Source organism: Toxorhynchites rutilus, chromosome 3 (assembly GCF_029784135.1).
Source record: "Toxorhynchites rutilus septentrionalis strain SRP chromosome 3, ASM2978413v1, whole genome shotgun sequence".
In the NCBI taxonomy this organism is placed as follows: Eukaryota; Metazoa; Arthropoda; class Insecta; order Diptera; family Culicidae; genus Toxorhynchites; species Toxorhynchites rutilus.
The window spans coordinates 121,017,108-121,031,568 of NC_073746.1; the positions used below are offsets into that span (position 1 = coordinate 121,017,108).

Here is a 14,461-nt window from a genome sequence, read left to right on the forward strand (position 1 = left end):
AAGGTATAAACAAGCGACTTATATAAAATAACAGCGTAGTTCTACGTCAAGAATGCGGTCGTATCCTGGACACTACCTCCTATAATTTTTTGAGATCAGTTAACACTTATTATTTTTTGATTTAAAAATCGCGATAGTTTCACTCGTTACTCGCGAATCATTTGCATAACCGAACTATAGAAGGAAGCTGTGATCTCCTCTAAACCAAATCACAAGATTGTGCGTTGATACTACAAGGGATCTGATGAAGCCTATTGTCCCACCATGGACAATAACGTTGATGCTACAATACAAGTAGCGGCGATGTCGCGGAAAAGCGACCACACTGGCGGTAATTCTGCGTCGATGCAGCAGGCTCTATTCGCGTTGATTCCACAATGGATCTGAGGAAACCTAATGTCCCACAGTGGACGATAGCGTTGATGCCACAACAAAAGTGGCAGTGATATCGCGACAAAGCGACGTCAATGGCGGTGATTCGGTGGCAATGCAGAAGATTAAACTTCGCGTTGATCCCACAGTAGATCTGTTGAGAACCTGTTGTTCCACAATGGATAACCGTGTTGATTATACTACAACAGTAGCGGTGAAGTCGCGACAAAGCGACAACAATTGCGGTGATTCTGCGACAATGCAGTACGGAGTACGGATTTAATATCCGGTTCGAAGGACCACAAAGATGTCCGCGCCACGGACTCCTCCTCGAAAAGCTCCCACGCCTGAACAGGCGGAACGGACTGTCAAAAAAACTCTGTTAACACTTTTTGAGTCTTAAAAAAGACTATTGGTTTCGGTGGATAGAAAATTCGCTGCTTCCTTTCGTTTGTTTATTGGTGACGGTTTACAAAGAAGTGAGATAGGATGCTGTGTCGGTAAGTGAGATGTTTCGTGTGTGATGTCTATTGTGCACAAGAACAGCGTTTGTGTTATCTCGTCTGTTGAGTGTTATCTCGGGCTACTCTAACTTCACTCGCGTTGTACGCGACAGAGTGCATCCAGAAAAGGTTGCAGCTGTTCATACTGTGATGGACCATGTAAGAGGAATTACTTACTAATGTATATCTGTTAGGTTTGGGCGATCTTTAGAAAAAGATCGATCTTGACAGATCGATTTTCTAGAAACAAAACTAGAAAACCCAGAACTTTTTTGACGTAGAACTACGTCTTTCATTAAGGGTGCCAAATCAGAAAACAGATCACGTTTTTATGAAATAAAGTTAACGTTAATAACTATTTTTGCCACGAACGGATTTTGGCGATTTACATATCAAATGAATCGGAAATTCCCTAAGATTTGTTTGATATGCTATACATTACAATCCCATAGTCTGTATATGGTTAAAATTAATGAAAATTGAAAGCATTCCCATTTCCTCATACATTTGTTCTGTCCATTTGTGTGCTTTCCCGAACAGAGCTTTCAATAACGAGCTACTTATCGACGAGTAACGAAGGGGAAATCGTAAGATGTAAATTCTCCGTGAACAAAGGGAAAGCTACTCTTCTCGAGGTTGTTGAGATTAAAAGATAGAGTTTATTCCGTTTATTCAGTCACCAAGAAATTAAATGTCGTTCTGGAATTTTGTATGTAATTTGGTTTCGCTTGCCAGTAGCAAAACTTTCTCCACTAAGGATGACAACTGGGCCTTTCTCGAGCATGTATTGTTCTGCGAGCACCAGAATGAATCATCAAACAATTATCGTCAAATGATTCAACAATAAAAAAAAACATTTCGAGGTGACCAAACTGGTAGAATGGTTATTTCAAAATTTTCGTAGCATTATAAAATAGTATCCGCAGTTATAAACAAGCGACTTGAATTAAATCACAGCGTAGTTCTACGTCAATGATGCGGTCGTGTCTTGAACACAATCTCCTATAACTTTTTTTTCCAGGGCGTTCATCTTATACCGTCATGGAATTATTTAATTGAATAAATTAATTGGGAATTAATTAATAATTCTACAACTGCTATATTCATCGAGAACTCCGCTAACAATGATCCCATGAAATACCGTGCCATAATTTTGGAATTTAGTCAAAATCTTGGTAGTAGTCTCAGTTCTAGAAAAGAACAATTCAGCTGGACCTGATGTCACCATCCAATTTCGTTCCAAGTTTCACTGTCAGTCTAGTGAATGTGATGGTGTAGATACAATCTGTAATCATTTGTTTTGTAATGACCATCTTACAAAACTGCTTATTCTAAATTTTCGACCACACAAACCATGTTCAATGAAAAAACAAATTTACAAAAATTTTAGTACGATCAAAAAGATCGGAAAGATCGAAAAGAAAAGATCGATTTTCGCGATCGCGATTTTCAGGAGTACAAAGAATCGATAAAAAAAATCGTAAATCAGAGAGGAAAAAATCGATGTTCTAAATATCGATACAATATCCTAATACCCTAATACATAATACCGATCCAATCCTAATACCTGTTACACTCTCACCTACGATATTAATTTATCAAGCAATTCAACAAACACAAGTTTATTTTTCAAGATAATGTGCATAATCTTTTTTCACTGCAACTCTATTGAAATATTATTTTATTTCAACACTACTCAATTTAAGAACTTTCAGCGTAATGAAGCCAAATCTGATCATGAGGAGCGACGTAACCAAGGATGAATCCTCGCTTATAAAAACTTCACTTTTACTTTATTTACGTTATTCCACTATTCGTCACAATGACATTCCAAGCTCGTTTCGAGCTGACAATATATTTTATCAATAATAAAAGCATAGTGTTGTTGACATTAGCCTGTCCAATACAACATCTAAATCCATTACGTTATCACTGCGCATGAGTAACGTGCAGTAATGCAATAGTCGAAATCTAGTGTCTGTTTTTATGCGGGTGAAGCTGATAAAAGTTCACTTCTGAATGCTTTACGCGTTGTCCGGTTGTTTAACGTTCCATATTGTGAAATGACAAATCAAAAACGAAACAAACTATAAGTTGATTGACATTAAAGTTTTGCTGTTGTCAGAATATAAGACTGTATAACTTTTAACATTTCCCCATTAAAATATTCATAAAGTTAAGCACAATGTAGGAATAATTTTAGGCATAAAGCAAGTGCTTAATACAGCTTATACATATTCTAGTTCATACGTGTCCTTGAGTTAGATGCTGGATCACGAACCTTCTTACCATTTCTCAGAGGGGTTGTAGGTTAAGCGAGAAATACACACTACATTCTACGATCTAACATTAATTAAACGTTGAATTTGCAACGGAAATTACGTAAATGTCGATTGTTGAATCTTTAGATAACCACAATAAAATAATTTGTGGGCGGTGTTTCTGTAAGCCTAGATATTATTCAGAATGAAGTGAAATTATAATTTTTTGGGATCACTTCACAGATCAATCGCCAGAGTACAACTGTCTACTTCAATATCTGTTTTGATGGGATATTTTTTGATATGCCATTTGTTTCTCCTTCGGTTTTTAATCAGCTTGCCGAAACCTGTTCTAGGCACAAATAGTTAGTTTCAACCATTGTATCGAGGACTGGCGCAATCAATTAACAAAAAATGGGCACGCATTTGGTGATGTTTGAAGTTATTGGATTTATTACGTTCAGTCTTGGCCAACAGTTGCTCAATGGCGGTAGATCGAAACGCGGACACTGCGTAGGGACCCGACCGAGACGTTCGTTCGGCGCTATGATGCGTGCAGGTTGCACCAAGTTACATATCGCATCTCTCACCTCTCGTTTGTGGGCGAAAGGTTTCCTCCGTTTGTCGTGACATTGATTTTGATCGCGGGTGAAGTTATTACGAACATAAGCAGCAGCTCGTTTGTGAAAAACTGTGAAAACGTCGTTTAGCAGCGTGGTGCCGCTTTTCTCAGTTGTTTGTTTTATCTCGGTGCCTCCGGTATGTTTGTGCTGATAGTGATCGTTGTGGTGCTGTGTGCTGTTCTATATGTGAACCACAGGCAAAAGTACAGATTCGCCAGGGATCTGCCAGGATTGAAACCGCTGTATCCAATTCTCGGCAATGGTGATATTATGCTTTGGAAGACGGATGTACAACGGTTCGACACAATGGTGAAGATTTGTACCGATCATGATCGGCTGGTGAAAGTGTGGGCCGGCCCGAGGTTGCTGCTCTTCACGTGTCATCCGGATCTGGTCCAGCAGATCCTGTCCAGTCCCGATTGTTTGGAGAAGCCTTTCCTGTACAGCTTCGCGGGATTCGAGCAAGGATTATTTACGGCAAAGTGTATGTTTCTAATTGTTTAACGACGGTAAAAACTTTATAAACATTTTGTTGTATCTAAACATATGTAATAATTAGGTGAATGCTATGTTCCCGCTTTTTTTTTCAATAGATGGCTGCAGCAGAAAGTGTTGGTCAATTCAAATATTCAAATCACAATGCAAAAAATTACTGATTCTATTTTAGTGTTTTATACTTTTGGTCGCGTGAAAATGTGCTCAATAATCGTCATCTGCGGAAAGCGTTGATTTTTCTCTTTCTGTCGTTTGAAACTGTTTAAAACCAGCATAATCAGCATAATCAGCATACGCGTATATTACGAAAATCTTATCAGTACAAATTGTGTACAATTGATGGAAAAACATTGCCATCGGCGTGATTTGTGAAAAAATGCAGTTTTATTCAAGCTATGTTACCAACGCCAGTTTGTTGTGGAAACAGCAAATTTTAATCGCTTTTCGCAAATTTAAACCGATGGCGTTCATCCATCAAAAAATGCGAGAATCTGTTTCCAATTATTTTCTCCAAAATGCAGCCGTTGAGCGGAGCATAAGGAAGCATCAGAGAGAAGAGTTCTACACATTTTCCGACTTTGTAGCATGCGTCGAGCAGGCTAACGTAGTCGAGAACCAGATGGAACAATTATGGACAGCACCAATTTTTTTCCAATCCAAAATGCAATTTAAAACATCCGTGTCAAACAAGATAATGTCGTCCGAAATTATCCGATGTCAAGCAAATACAGTTTACGCGAGGATGTTTCGAGTTTTTTTAAGATGCGTTTCGATAGAGAATTTAGAAGAGTACAGCATTTACCAACATTTACCACATTTACCATTCAATCAACACTCAGCTTCAATTCATCCGAAAGAGAAATTGAGCAGGTGAGGTAAGTAAGCATCGTCAAGAAGCTTTGTCCCTTGATTCCTGAATATAAAGGAAACTATTGGAAAATCATTGTAATCAACAATTAAATTTATGAGTTTTAACTATTTAGTTACAATTGTTATGTGAGAACAACAATACACTTCAATCTAGGATATTTATTTTCTTTCAATATGAGTTTGATTTAATGATTTTAAATATTTGACGAGATTTTTAAACAGAGCTTCTAAGTACATGATTTGTAGTTCTATAACAAAATTGTTGTTGTAAATGTAACACTGCACAGGGATCGACTGTTTTTGATTAAAATATTTGGTATGACGAGATTTTCCGAAATGTGATTTTTACAACTAAGAAGACATGCGACTCTCATTCGGCTAAAAGTCTATTACGAAACATGTTGTTATTAGAAATTTGCTGTCCCTACTCGTTCATTCTATGCCATCAAATTACGTCACATCATAAGGGAAATGACACTTGCGCCACATCACAGTGGAAATGGCGCTTTGCAAACTTTGCAGTCGTTTGAAAGGATTTTGTATTCTTTATCGATCTATAACATGAAAAGTAAAATGTCAATTTTGGCGCTTGCGTCTCTTTGCGAAATCACGGCAGATCAGGAGTAGGGATTGTTAACCGGTTTTACCGGTAATACCGGGTCATTTTCCATTACCAAACTACCGGTAATTTTACAATCGATAACCGGAAATTTCGGTAATTTTAATTTTTACACCATAAATAATATTCGTCTTTATGTCGCTTTGAAATATTACTCTAGAATCTAAATAAGATCGAAAAGTCCAACTGGCAGTGTTGTGCCGATTCTACGACCTCCGACCTACTGTTCAAAAATAGCTGCTCGATACTCGATACTCGATGCCTTCGAAGCAGTTCTGGTCGCTGTTGAACTGCTATGCCGGAAGAACCGCACCCTTTATGAAACTGACGTCGGATTGCAATTTATGCTAGAACAGCTCTCTGCATTCTGATCGTGGTCGTGGCTCAATTAATGATGACTTCGGCGTCTTCTATCAAACTTCACGGACTGCATTGAACAACCAGGCATTTTAAATCGTTCGTGATTTGATTAAATTTGACGATTATGGTATTGGCTCGGAAGTTGGATAACAGGAGGGAAAAAACCAACACCTGGTTTGTGTTACACTGACAGGAAAAATGCGTCCTTGCTTTTTGTAGATGTCTTGTGTTTATATATGGAAGACAAAACGACAGAACTGGATTGATAAAACAGCCAAAACCAACGTTGAACAGGGCTTGTCAACAAAAAAGCCTGGAAGAGCTTCAACGCTCATCGGCACAACCCCAAGCTAGAATTAAAACTCTCGTGTTTACTCCGGACCAGGAGTAGGAATTTGTCCATCATCTGCTTATTGTAACAAGTTTACATTCGTTTCTCTAAAGGTTTTAACCCGACAGGGTGTCGATTTCACCCGCACTCTCATTTATTTCACCTAAAAACATCAGTTTTTGTATTCTATCAAAACTCAAGTTTTACTCAAAAATTAATCAACAGATACTGTAGAATAGTTCATGAATAGTTGAAGAGAGGTTCTGTAACGATTTGAGGTCGGAGGAACATGGGAGGTCTTGGAAATATGTGGAAATCCCTAGGGTGTCGGATTTCCCCTGATTTCCCCTAATGAGATCCGATTCAGATTAGAAGATGACAAAATTAACATTATTTGTGTCCCTTAGTATTAATTTAAACAACAAACTAAGTTGCAAAATCCTGCAAAATGTTTTCTTGTAAACTCATTAACATCATAATAAATGTTCATTATCGAATAACCGGTTATTGAAATTTTGGCGCGGTTATGCAATCCCTAATCAGAAACACTGAGAAGATAACGGAGATACTGGTCTAGAGGAACAAAAAGCGCTATGATTGGTTCGTTTGCATCAAAGACAGTGATCTGAGCGGAAAAAGTGTCAGAGAGTAAAAGATTGTAATTACTTCACTATTCATGATCGATTCCAAATCCAGTTGTGGTCTATCATTGACTGCAACATTCTACCCCGTTTGTCGTTGAAATATATTTTTCTTTGAAAATCAAGAATTGTACTTGGTTCACTTCGACTGAACACATGTTCAGTCAGAGAATATAGTAGTGACTCCGACTTCGAAATCAAATATGTTTTTGAAGAATCTTGTACTTGTACGAGGAAGAAATACTCGGTGCAAAACTAGATACTGGATGCAATCCTGACTGCGAAATTGATGATCTCGCCAGTTCTATAGTGTTTTTGACATATTTGTTTACGTAATTACGTAATTACGTAATTAAGGTATTAAACACTGTGTTGAAAAGTAGTCTTGAACACTCAAACATCAAAATAAAACTGAAAACGTTCATAAAGTGTTTACAAAAGTGAATATTCAAGAATATGAAGTTTCCATATGAAAAATATTAAGTAATGATATGAAAAAATCAAGCTTATTGTTGATTTCTAAAAAAATGATCGAACCTTAGATTTGACTCCACTCCACAAATTCTGCACAGTAGTCTTTGTGCACTTTCTGGACGCTGCAGACCAATTCTTGAACTCTTGCCTATTTTTAGACATTACTTCTTGAATTTGGCCTTGACAATTGCCCAGTAACGTTCAATTGGCCGCAGCTGGGGACAGTTAGGTAGACCACAGTCTTTTTCGACGAACATGATGTTGTTTTCCGAAAACCACTGTAGAGTGGATTTGACATAATGTGCCGATGCCAAATCCGGCCAGAATAGATGAGGAACCTCGTGCTTTCTATATAGTGGAAGCAATCTCTTCTTCAAGCATTCTTCCACATAAATTTGAGCATTTATAGTTCCTTTTGTGAGAAAAGTTGACGATCGCATGCCACACGTGCAAATGGCTTGCCAAACGAGCACTTTTTGGCCGAATTTTTCCATCGCAACAGTCGTATCCGCTAATGGTACATTCTCTTCAATCGATTTGCTATAAAATTCAGATCCTGGCAGTTCTGGAATCTCCTTTGACGTATGTTTCGTCATCCATGAGAATGCACTGGTTGGGATTGTTCAAAATACGCTCATATACCTTTCGAGTTCGCGTTTTAGCGCGATCTTGCTGCTCCGGACTTTTTGCTTTTTATTGGTCTTAAGACCATGTCTCTGTTCAATCCGCTGAATCATCCCAACACTGGTTTTGAACTTCTTGGCCAAATGACGAATAGATGCAGATCTGTTCTTCTGAATATAATTTACATCTTTTCGGTCCAATTCGGGATTACTTGGTCTGGGTTTTCGTCCACTTCTGCTGAGATTCTCGAAAGAACACTCATTACCGAACTTTGCGACTATTCGTTTAACACTTTATGCACAGATTTTTTTTTTTGTTGTTGCTATTTTGTGGTATGTAACACCTCTTTCGGTGCACCAACCGTACAGAATTTTCTAGTTTCCAAATCAATCCGCGACTTTCCGAAAACAACTTTATGACCTCGACTGAATGATTTGTATTTCGATTTTTGACATGTAAACAAAGTGTGCTCTGATTACACGACAAAAATTCACCCGTTTGTGTGTAATAACGTGTTAAATGTTTAAGAATACTTTTCGATACACCGTCACAGTTTCGTTATAAGATTGAATTCAACCGATTTGTGGTTCTGCCCACTTCATCTGAACAGGCATGGTATATTTCGTATTTAGTTCTTCCAATCCACCATGAATTTTTCGAGAATCTCAAGCAGTATGACGACAAAGATGATGATTTAGATTAGAATTTGTTAGGATGTTTCGAAGAAATGCTAGTCAATTTATCTTGATTTTTTTTATTAATCCGTCTATTTTTACCGGCTCAGTTACTTTATTCTTGGTTATTAAAATACTGTTTCAAGCCATAAAACTAATTTGTTTCATTGTGTAGGTTTGATGGAGGACAGTCTACAGTTTCAAATCCACGTTGACTGATAATGATATGATTTTATCACTAAATTGTTAAGTCATAGCAGTAAAAGTCTCTGAGAAATATTTTTTGGTTCAGTCAGAGTAAACCATGTACACATAGACAGTTGTAAAACCCTCTTGATTGACATTAAAGAGTTTTTTTTTGTTATAATATAATTACACGACCTTGTGGAGCCCGAGCTTGAGCTTGGGTAGACCGTACACATCGTAGTTGTTCTCCGTGATTGCCTGAGACAATGAAATTGCACAAAGAATACACTGAATGACGCTTGGGAGTAGAAAACCATTTTCATTGTGCAAGTATCGGTGATTCGAGATTTAAATAGTCAATAACGACGCCGGCTATTCCTTACAGTAACCAGAGGAAAGGAAGGATTGTAATATGATATTCGCGGCCAGAAGGGTCGTCTCTATAGTGTGGTTCCCTTACGATTGTCATGGTAAGAGGTTAGAACCAGGATTCACTGGAGTAGGGTAACCCGGGACAAGAGTGCCATACGGGGCAAGAGTGCCCATCTGATTATTTTGCCTATATCCATCTTTTACAATTATTTAACTACAGAACTTTGTTTTATACAGATACTGCATATATCTCACATATTATTAGCCAGAGCCTTAAATATTTTTTATTGGAAAATAGATAAATACTAACTGAGCTTCTTACAATTGCAATCTATATGAAAACGCACAAGCGCAAATTAACGAAATACCCTCAGTTTCTATATGTTTGCATGACTCCACCCATAAATACAAATGGAATAATCATTTTTCTTCAACTTACTGTATGAACTAATTTAAATCGTACGCATTTATTTCAATAAAAAATAAATTTGTTATCTCTCAACTTCCGGGGCAAAAGGAACCATTATTACCGGGGTAAAAATGCCATAGTCGTAACCTCGAATTCGATCTGTCAAACGCAAATAGTGTAATCGTGGTTGTGTTTGTTGTGGACATGGTTTGTTAATATGAACGAATTTCGTTCCGAAACCAGTGTTTTTTCACCGGGGTAAAATTGCCATAGTCGTAACCTCGAATTCGATCTGTCCAACGCAAATAGTGTAATCGTGGTTGTGTTTATTGTGGTCATCGTTTGTAAATATGAACGAATTTCGTTCCGAAATCAGTGGCAGATGCAAACTATGGTTGTTGCCGTACATTCTGTATATCATGGAGAAGAGCTGCGGAGGAATATAGTTTGCCCAGAAGAACATTTGCCTGATATGTGCAGAAGTTAGGCCGTTTTAAAACTGTGTTTTCTAAACAACAGGAGGAGTAACTCGTGAGTCACACCCTTAATATGCAGAAGTTATTTTATGGGCTGACAACACACGACATCCCGAACCTAGGGTATAAAATCGCAGAGTGAAATAATTTAGATTTTAGATTTTTTTCGACAAAACATCCAAATTGGCCGGAGAAGATTGGCTTGCCGGTTTTCGTGAACGCCACCAGAACTTCAGTTTGCGTTCTTTGGAATCACCGTGAATTTCACAGTGCTTTTTTCATCAAAAATTAGATTTTTATAAAATTGGCACTCTTGTCCCGTCGAGGTGGCACTCTTGCCCCGTACTGGAAAAATACAAGCCAAAAACATCATTTTTGTAAATGAAATATTTTCATAGTAAACATAACTTTTGAACAATTTGATGCATAGCTACACCTAAATAGGAGTATAAATGAACAAACCAGCAAAAAAAATATAATAAAAGAGTAATCAAAAACGCGTATTAGCTTAAGGTGGCATTCTTGCCGGGTTCCGGGTTCCCCTAAGTGATGTGATAATGTAAACGCGAACAATCGATTACTCGACGAGATAAAAATTCGAAAATCTTATGTGTCACAACACGCGACTGAGATTATCTTTAGGTAACCTGATAAGAAAAACCTGTAAAATTAATTGGACCGGCTTTATATTCTATTATTTATCGCACCTTTTTTTGAAATCTAATCGCGACAATGGAGAGTCAACTGTGGGAAACTTGAGAAGGTAACTAACTTTTCTAAAATCAATCGAATCGGCGATATATTCTGTTATTCAATGCACGTAGATTTTATTCAACTCCAATCGCTGTGTCGAACTTCAATCGCGATGGTGCAGATTTATCTTTTGGAAACCTTAGAACAGGGGTTTTCAAATGGTGCTCCGCGGGAAAATGATGCGCCGCGAAGTTATAGCAAAATGGTTTTGTAGAGACAGTTGAATATGGATTGATGATTCATTCTGACAAGATTTTCATACATTGCTCGATTCGTGGCTCCCGGGTGCGAATATTCCTGTTGCCACCTGTTGCCACCTTCGCTGTTAGTTATACTTTCTTTTCTTGGTCTAACACCCCTCGCATAGTTCACCGGGACATACCCATGGCCATAAAAATGTCTTTTACTGACATTTGCGCGTGGGACAAATCAAGAATACGCTGCAATTTCGCCATGAGGTAACTGTCAAACTAAGGAAATCAGTTTCGTATACTCACAGCCTATTATGATATGAATTATAGTTTACGTGCATGTAGAGAAAAAGGGAATCTTATTTGTACGCATACCGCTCAAGCCGTGGAGAACGCAATAAAAGCCCTTAACTGGGAAACGTTATCGCACCCGCCGTATTCTCCCTATCTTGCCCGGTAAGATTACCACCTTTTTTGCTTCAACAGAACATGAACTTGCAAAGCAGCACTTCGCTGAATATTATTATGTCGAAAATGAATTGGTGAATTGTTTTTGTCGATACAAAAAAAAACCTTACTGGAAAGGTATCCATAACTTGCCTGAGAGATTGGTGAAATCTGTTTAAGCAAACGAAGATTACTTCGAATGAAAATATTATAGATTCTCCTGAAAATTGTGTCTTTTTTTCATCGAAACAACCGGATAATTGCAATTCGCACACCTGGTATACGTCGATAAGGCGCAGCACTTTCATCTTAAACATCCAATTTATCACCAAAAACATGGTACTAGTTAGTGTTGGAGCTCCCTCGGTAACGTGGATATTATCGGTAGAACATATGTGACGGAAGTGAATTCCTATACCCGATCTGAACAAAAAATAGACATCGACATCATTGCAAAAAACTTTGTGCCAGTGGTAGAAATATATATTCCATTAAAGATTAAAGCTTTGGTGGGTTGGTCAGTCTCATCAGTCTTATTTTGGTGGGTCTTATTAAAAACTGACTACAGGAGAGGCATCTGGTGAGCAGAGTGCGTTTCGATCACCATTGACTGTTGATGTTTCAGATCACGTGTTTGTAGCTAGCCAAAACGTTATTTTATACACGTAAAATCACTTCTCGAGGTCTTTCGGCATCAGTTCATGTATCATCCGATTCCCTTGCGTTCTAGGCAATATTAGTTTTAACCGTTTGAAAATTCCTGTTTGTGTCACACCTTATAATTTCGTAGGTTTTATTCGCGTTTGTCACGCTGTTTGTCTTGATCGAGTGCTGCTAATAATTCATTGTGTCCAAACATTTTGGGGCGCTCTTTATCTTTGATGGCACCTTCGATGCGCGCAGATCACATTTGATGGAAAAATTCGTTCATGAAATTCATAAAATTCTACAAATAAACGCGACTCTCGGCTACTCGGCTCTTCATTGATAAGTGGCTTAGGAAAAGTTTACGCAGATGCTGTTCTCTCGTTCATTTAAAAAAATATGTATCCTGAGAAGAGGGTTATGATACGTAGTAGCAATCAGATAATGTTCACGAATTTTCAGATAGCTACTGAATATGGTTTTTTAGATAACTTCAAAAGATCAAATAATTTTTTAAATCAAACATGTGTCTAAATTAAGTATGTGATCATTCCATGAATCATATTTCTACCTACAAATCACAAAGAGATGCTAAAACTTTTATTTCTTCCCGTTAACAATGTTAGGAAAGCAAAAGAAAAATATTGCAGGGGATTGCATCCAAGGCACGACCGCATAGGACTACACATTCGTTTTATTTAATTTGCTTGTTTATCATTTCGGACATTATTCACAAATGCAACGAAATTTAATAAAACACTCTATATTAGATTAGTTCCGGTGAGCTTGAAAAGGGGAAAATCGTTAACCCTTGGCTTTGTAAAAACCGTTCTAGAAGAGAATCAAAATAGACATTGCCTCTGCGTGAACAATACATGAAGTGGTCATTTGATTCTTCATGTCAATTCACGCATTACACTGAGTGTTGATTGCACTCCCAGCGGTCTTTTTCGCATTTGACACACACACTCGGCCCTATGCGATTGAATATTTGTTCCACCAGTACCCACCGTTATTCCACATTTTTAACCACCTCAATATATCTTTGACAACCCATAAAACAACAAAAACAGTAATATTTGCAAGTACAGATAGGACTTGATTATATACAGATTCAATTATATGTGATTCTATTATAAAAAAAATTGGACTCGATTATATACAGTTTGAAGAACATATTTTTTTTTATTTTTCAATTATGACTTATTTCACGAAAAAAATTTACATTTCAACGTTAAGGTGAAATTTAAGTGGTTTTTATATGTACAGTGGGGTAAAAATCGTGATTTTTGAACATTTTGCACGAATTTTCACCAGTAATTGCTTATATCGATATTGCAGTGAAATTAAGATAGATAGAAGTTGGGCGTCAAAGCACAAATTATAGAGCGACTGAAAAGCTGTTGCTTCGATGACCACTAAACGGGAAGTGGAAATTTTCCTCAGAGGATATGCAATATTCATACGCTAGCAACAGCGTACTTACTGTGCAAGGGTTTACATCGCAAATATTCTCTTTTTGTTTATCCTCTTCGTTGTGTCTATTCTTGCGGTTGCATAAGTTGCTCGTTTTTGACAGCACATTCAGGAAAGTACTCAAATGGACAGGAAAATGTATGGGAAAATGGGAATGCTTCCAATTTTCATCACATTAAACCATTTCCAGACTATGGGATTGTAATGTATAACGTATCAAACAAATCTTAGAGAATTTCCGATTCGATTCGTATGCAAATCGTCAACATTATTTCAACAAAAACGTGACCTGTTTTCTGATTTGGCATCCTTAATGAAAGACGTAGTCCTACGTCAAAAGCAGGTCGAGAAACTAGTTTGATAGCGAAAGGGAGGGAATTCAATATAGAAAAAAAGAATTCTGAAGAATACTGAGTAATCTGTAATCAATCTGTATGCATCTCCCCATCGCATGAACCTCTGAAAAATTATATTTTTCAAATTGTAATATTGTAAAAAATCGGGAAACGTAAAAAACACGTTAAAAACAGCATTTTTCTCTACAAGCGGCCGCCATTTCGTCAAAAAAGATGTCTTTGACTTGTCCGAGGTTCATGCGATAGCGGCATCTTTGCTGATTCAGAATCTATTCGATTTTTTTTGTTTCAGATAACCAGAAG

General features: G+C 37.5%; 1 protein-coding gene across 1 annotated transcript in view; it reads left to right on the forward strand.

Moving 5' to 3' along the window:
* The window catches only part of LOC129773462 (uncharacterized), a 66,249-nt gene that overhangs the window by 43,518 nt on the left and 8,270 nt on the right, over nucleotides 1-14,461 (forward strand). Inside the window, exons 8-10 of the mRNA XM_055777073.1 lie at nucleotides 238-331; nucleotides 408-636; nucleotides 3,870-4,243. Of these exons, the coding sequence (XP_055633048.1) occupies nucleotides 238-331; nucleotides 408-636; nucleotides 3,870-4,243 (697 nt within the window). The remainder of the gene's footprint in view (nucleotides 1-237; nucleotides 332-407; nucleotides 637-3,869; nucleotides 4,244-14,461) is intronic.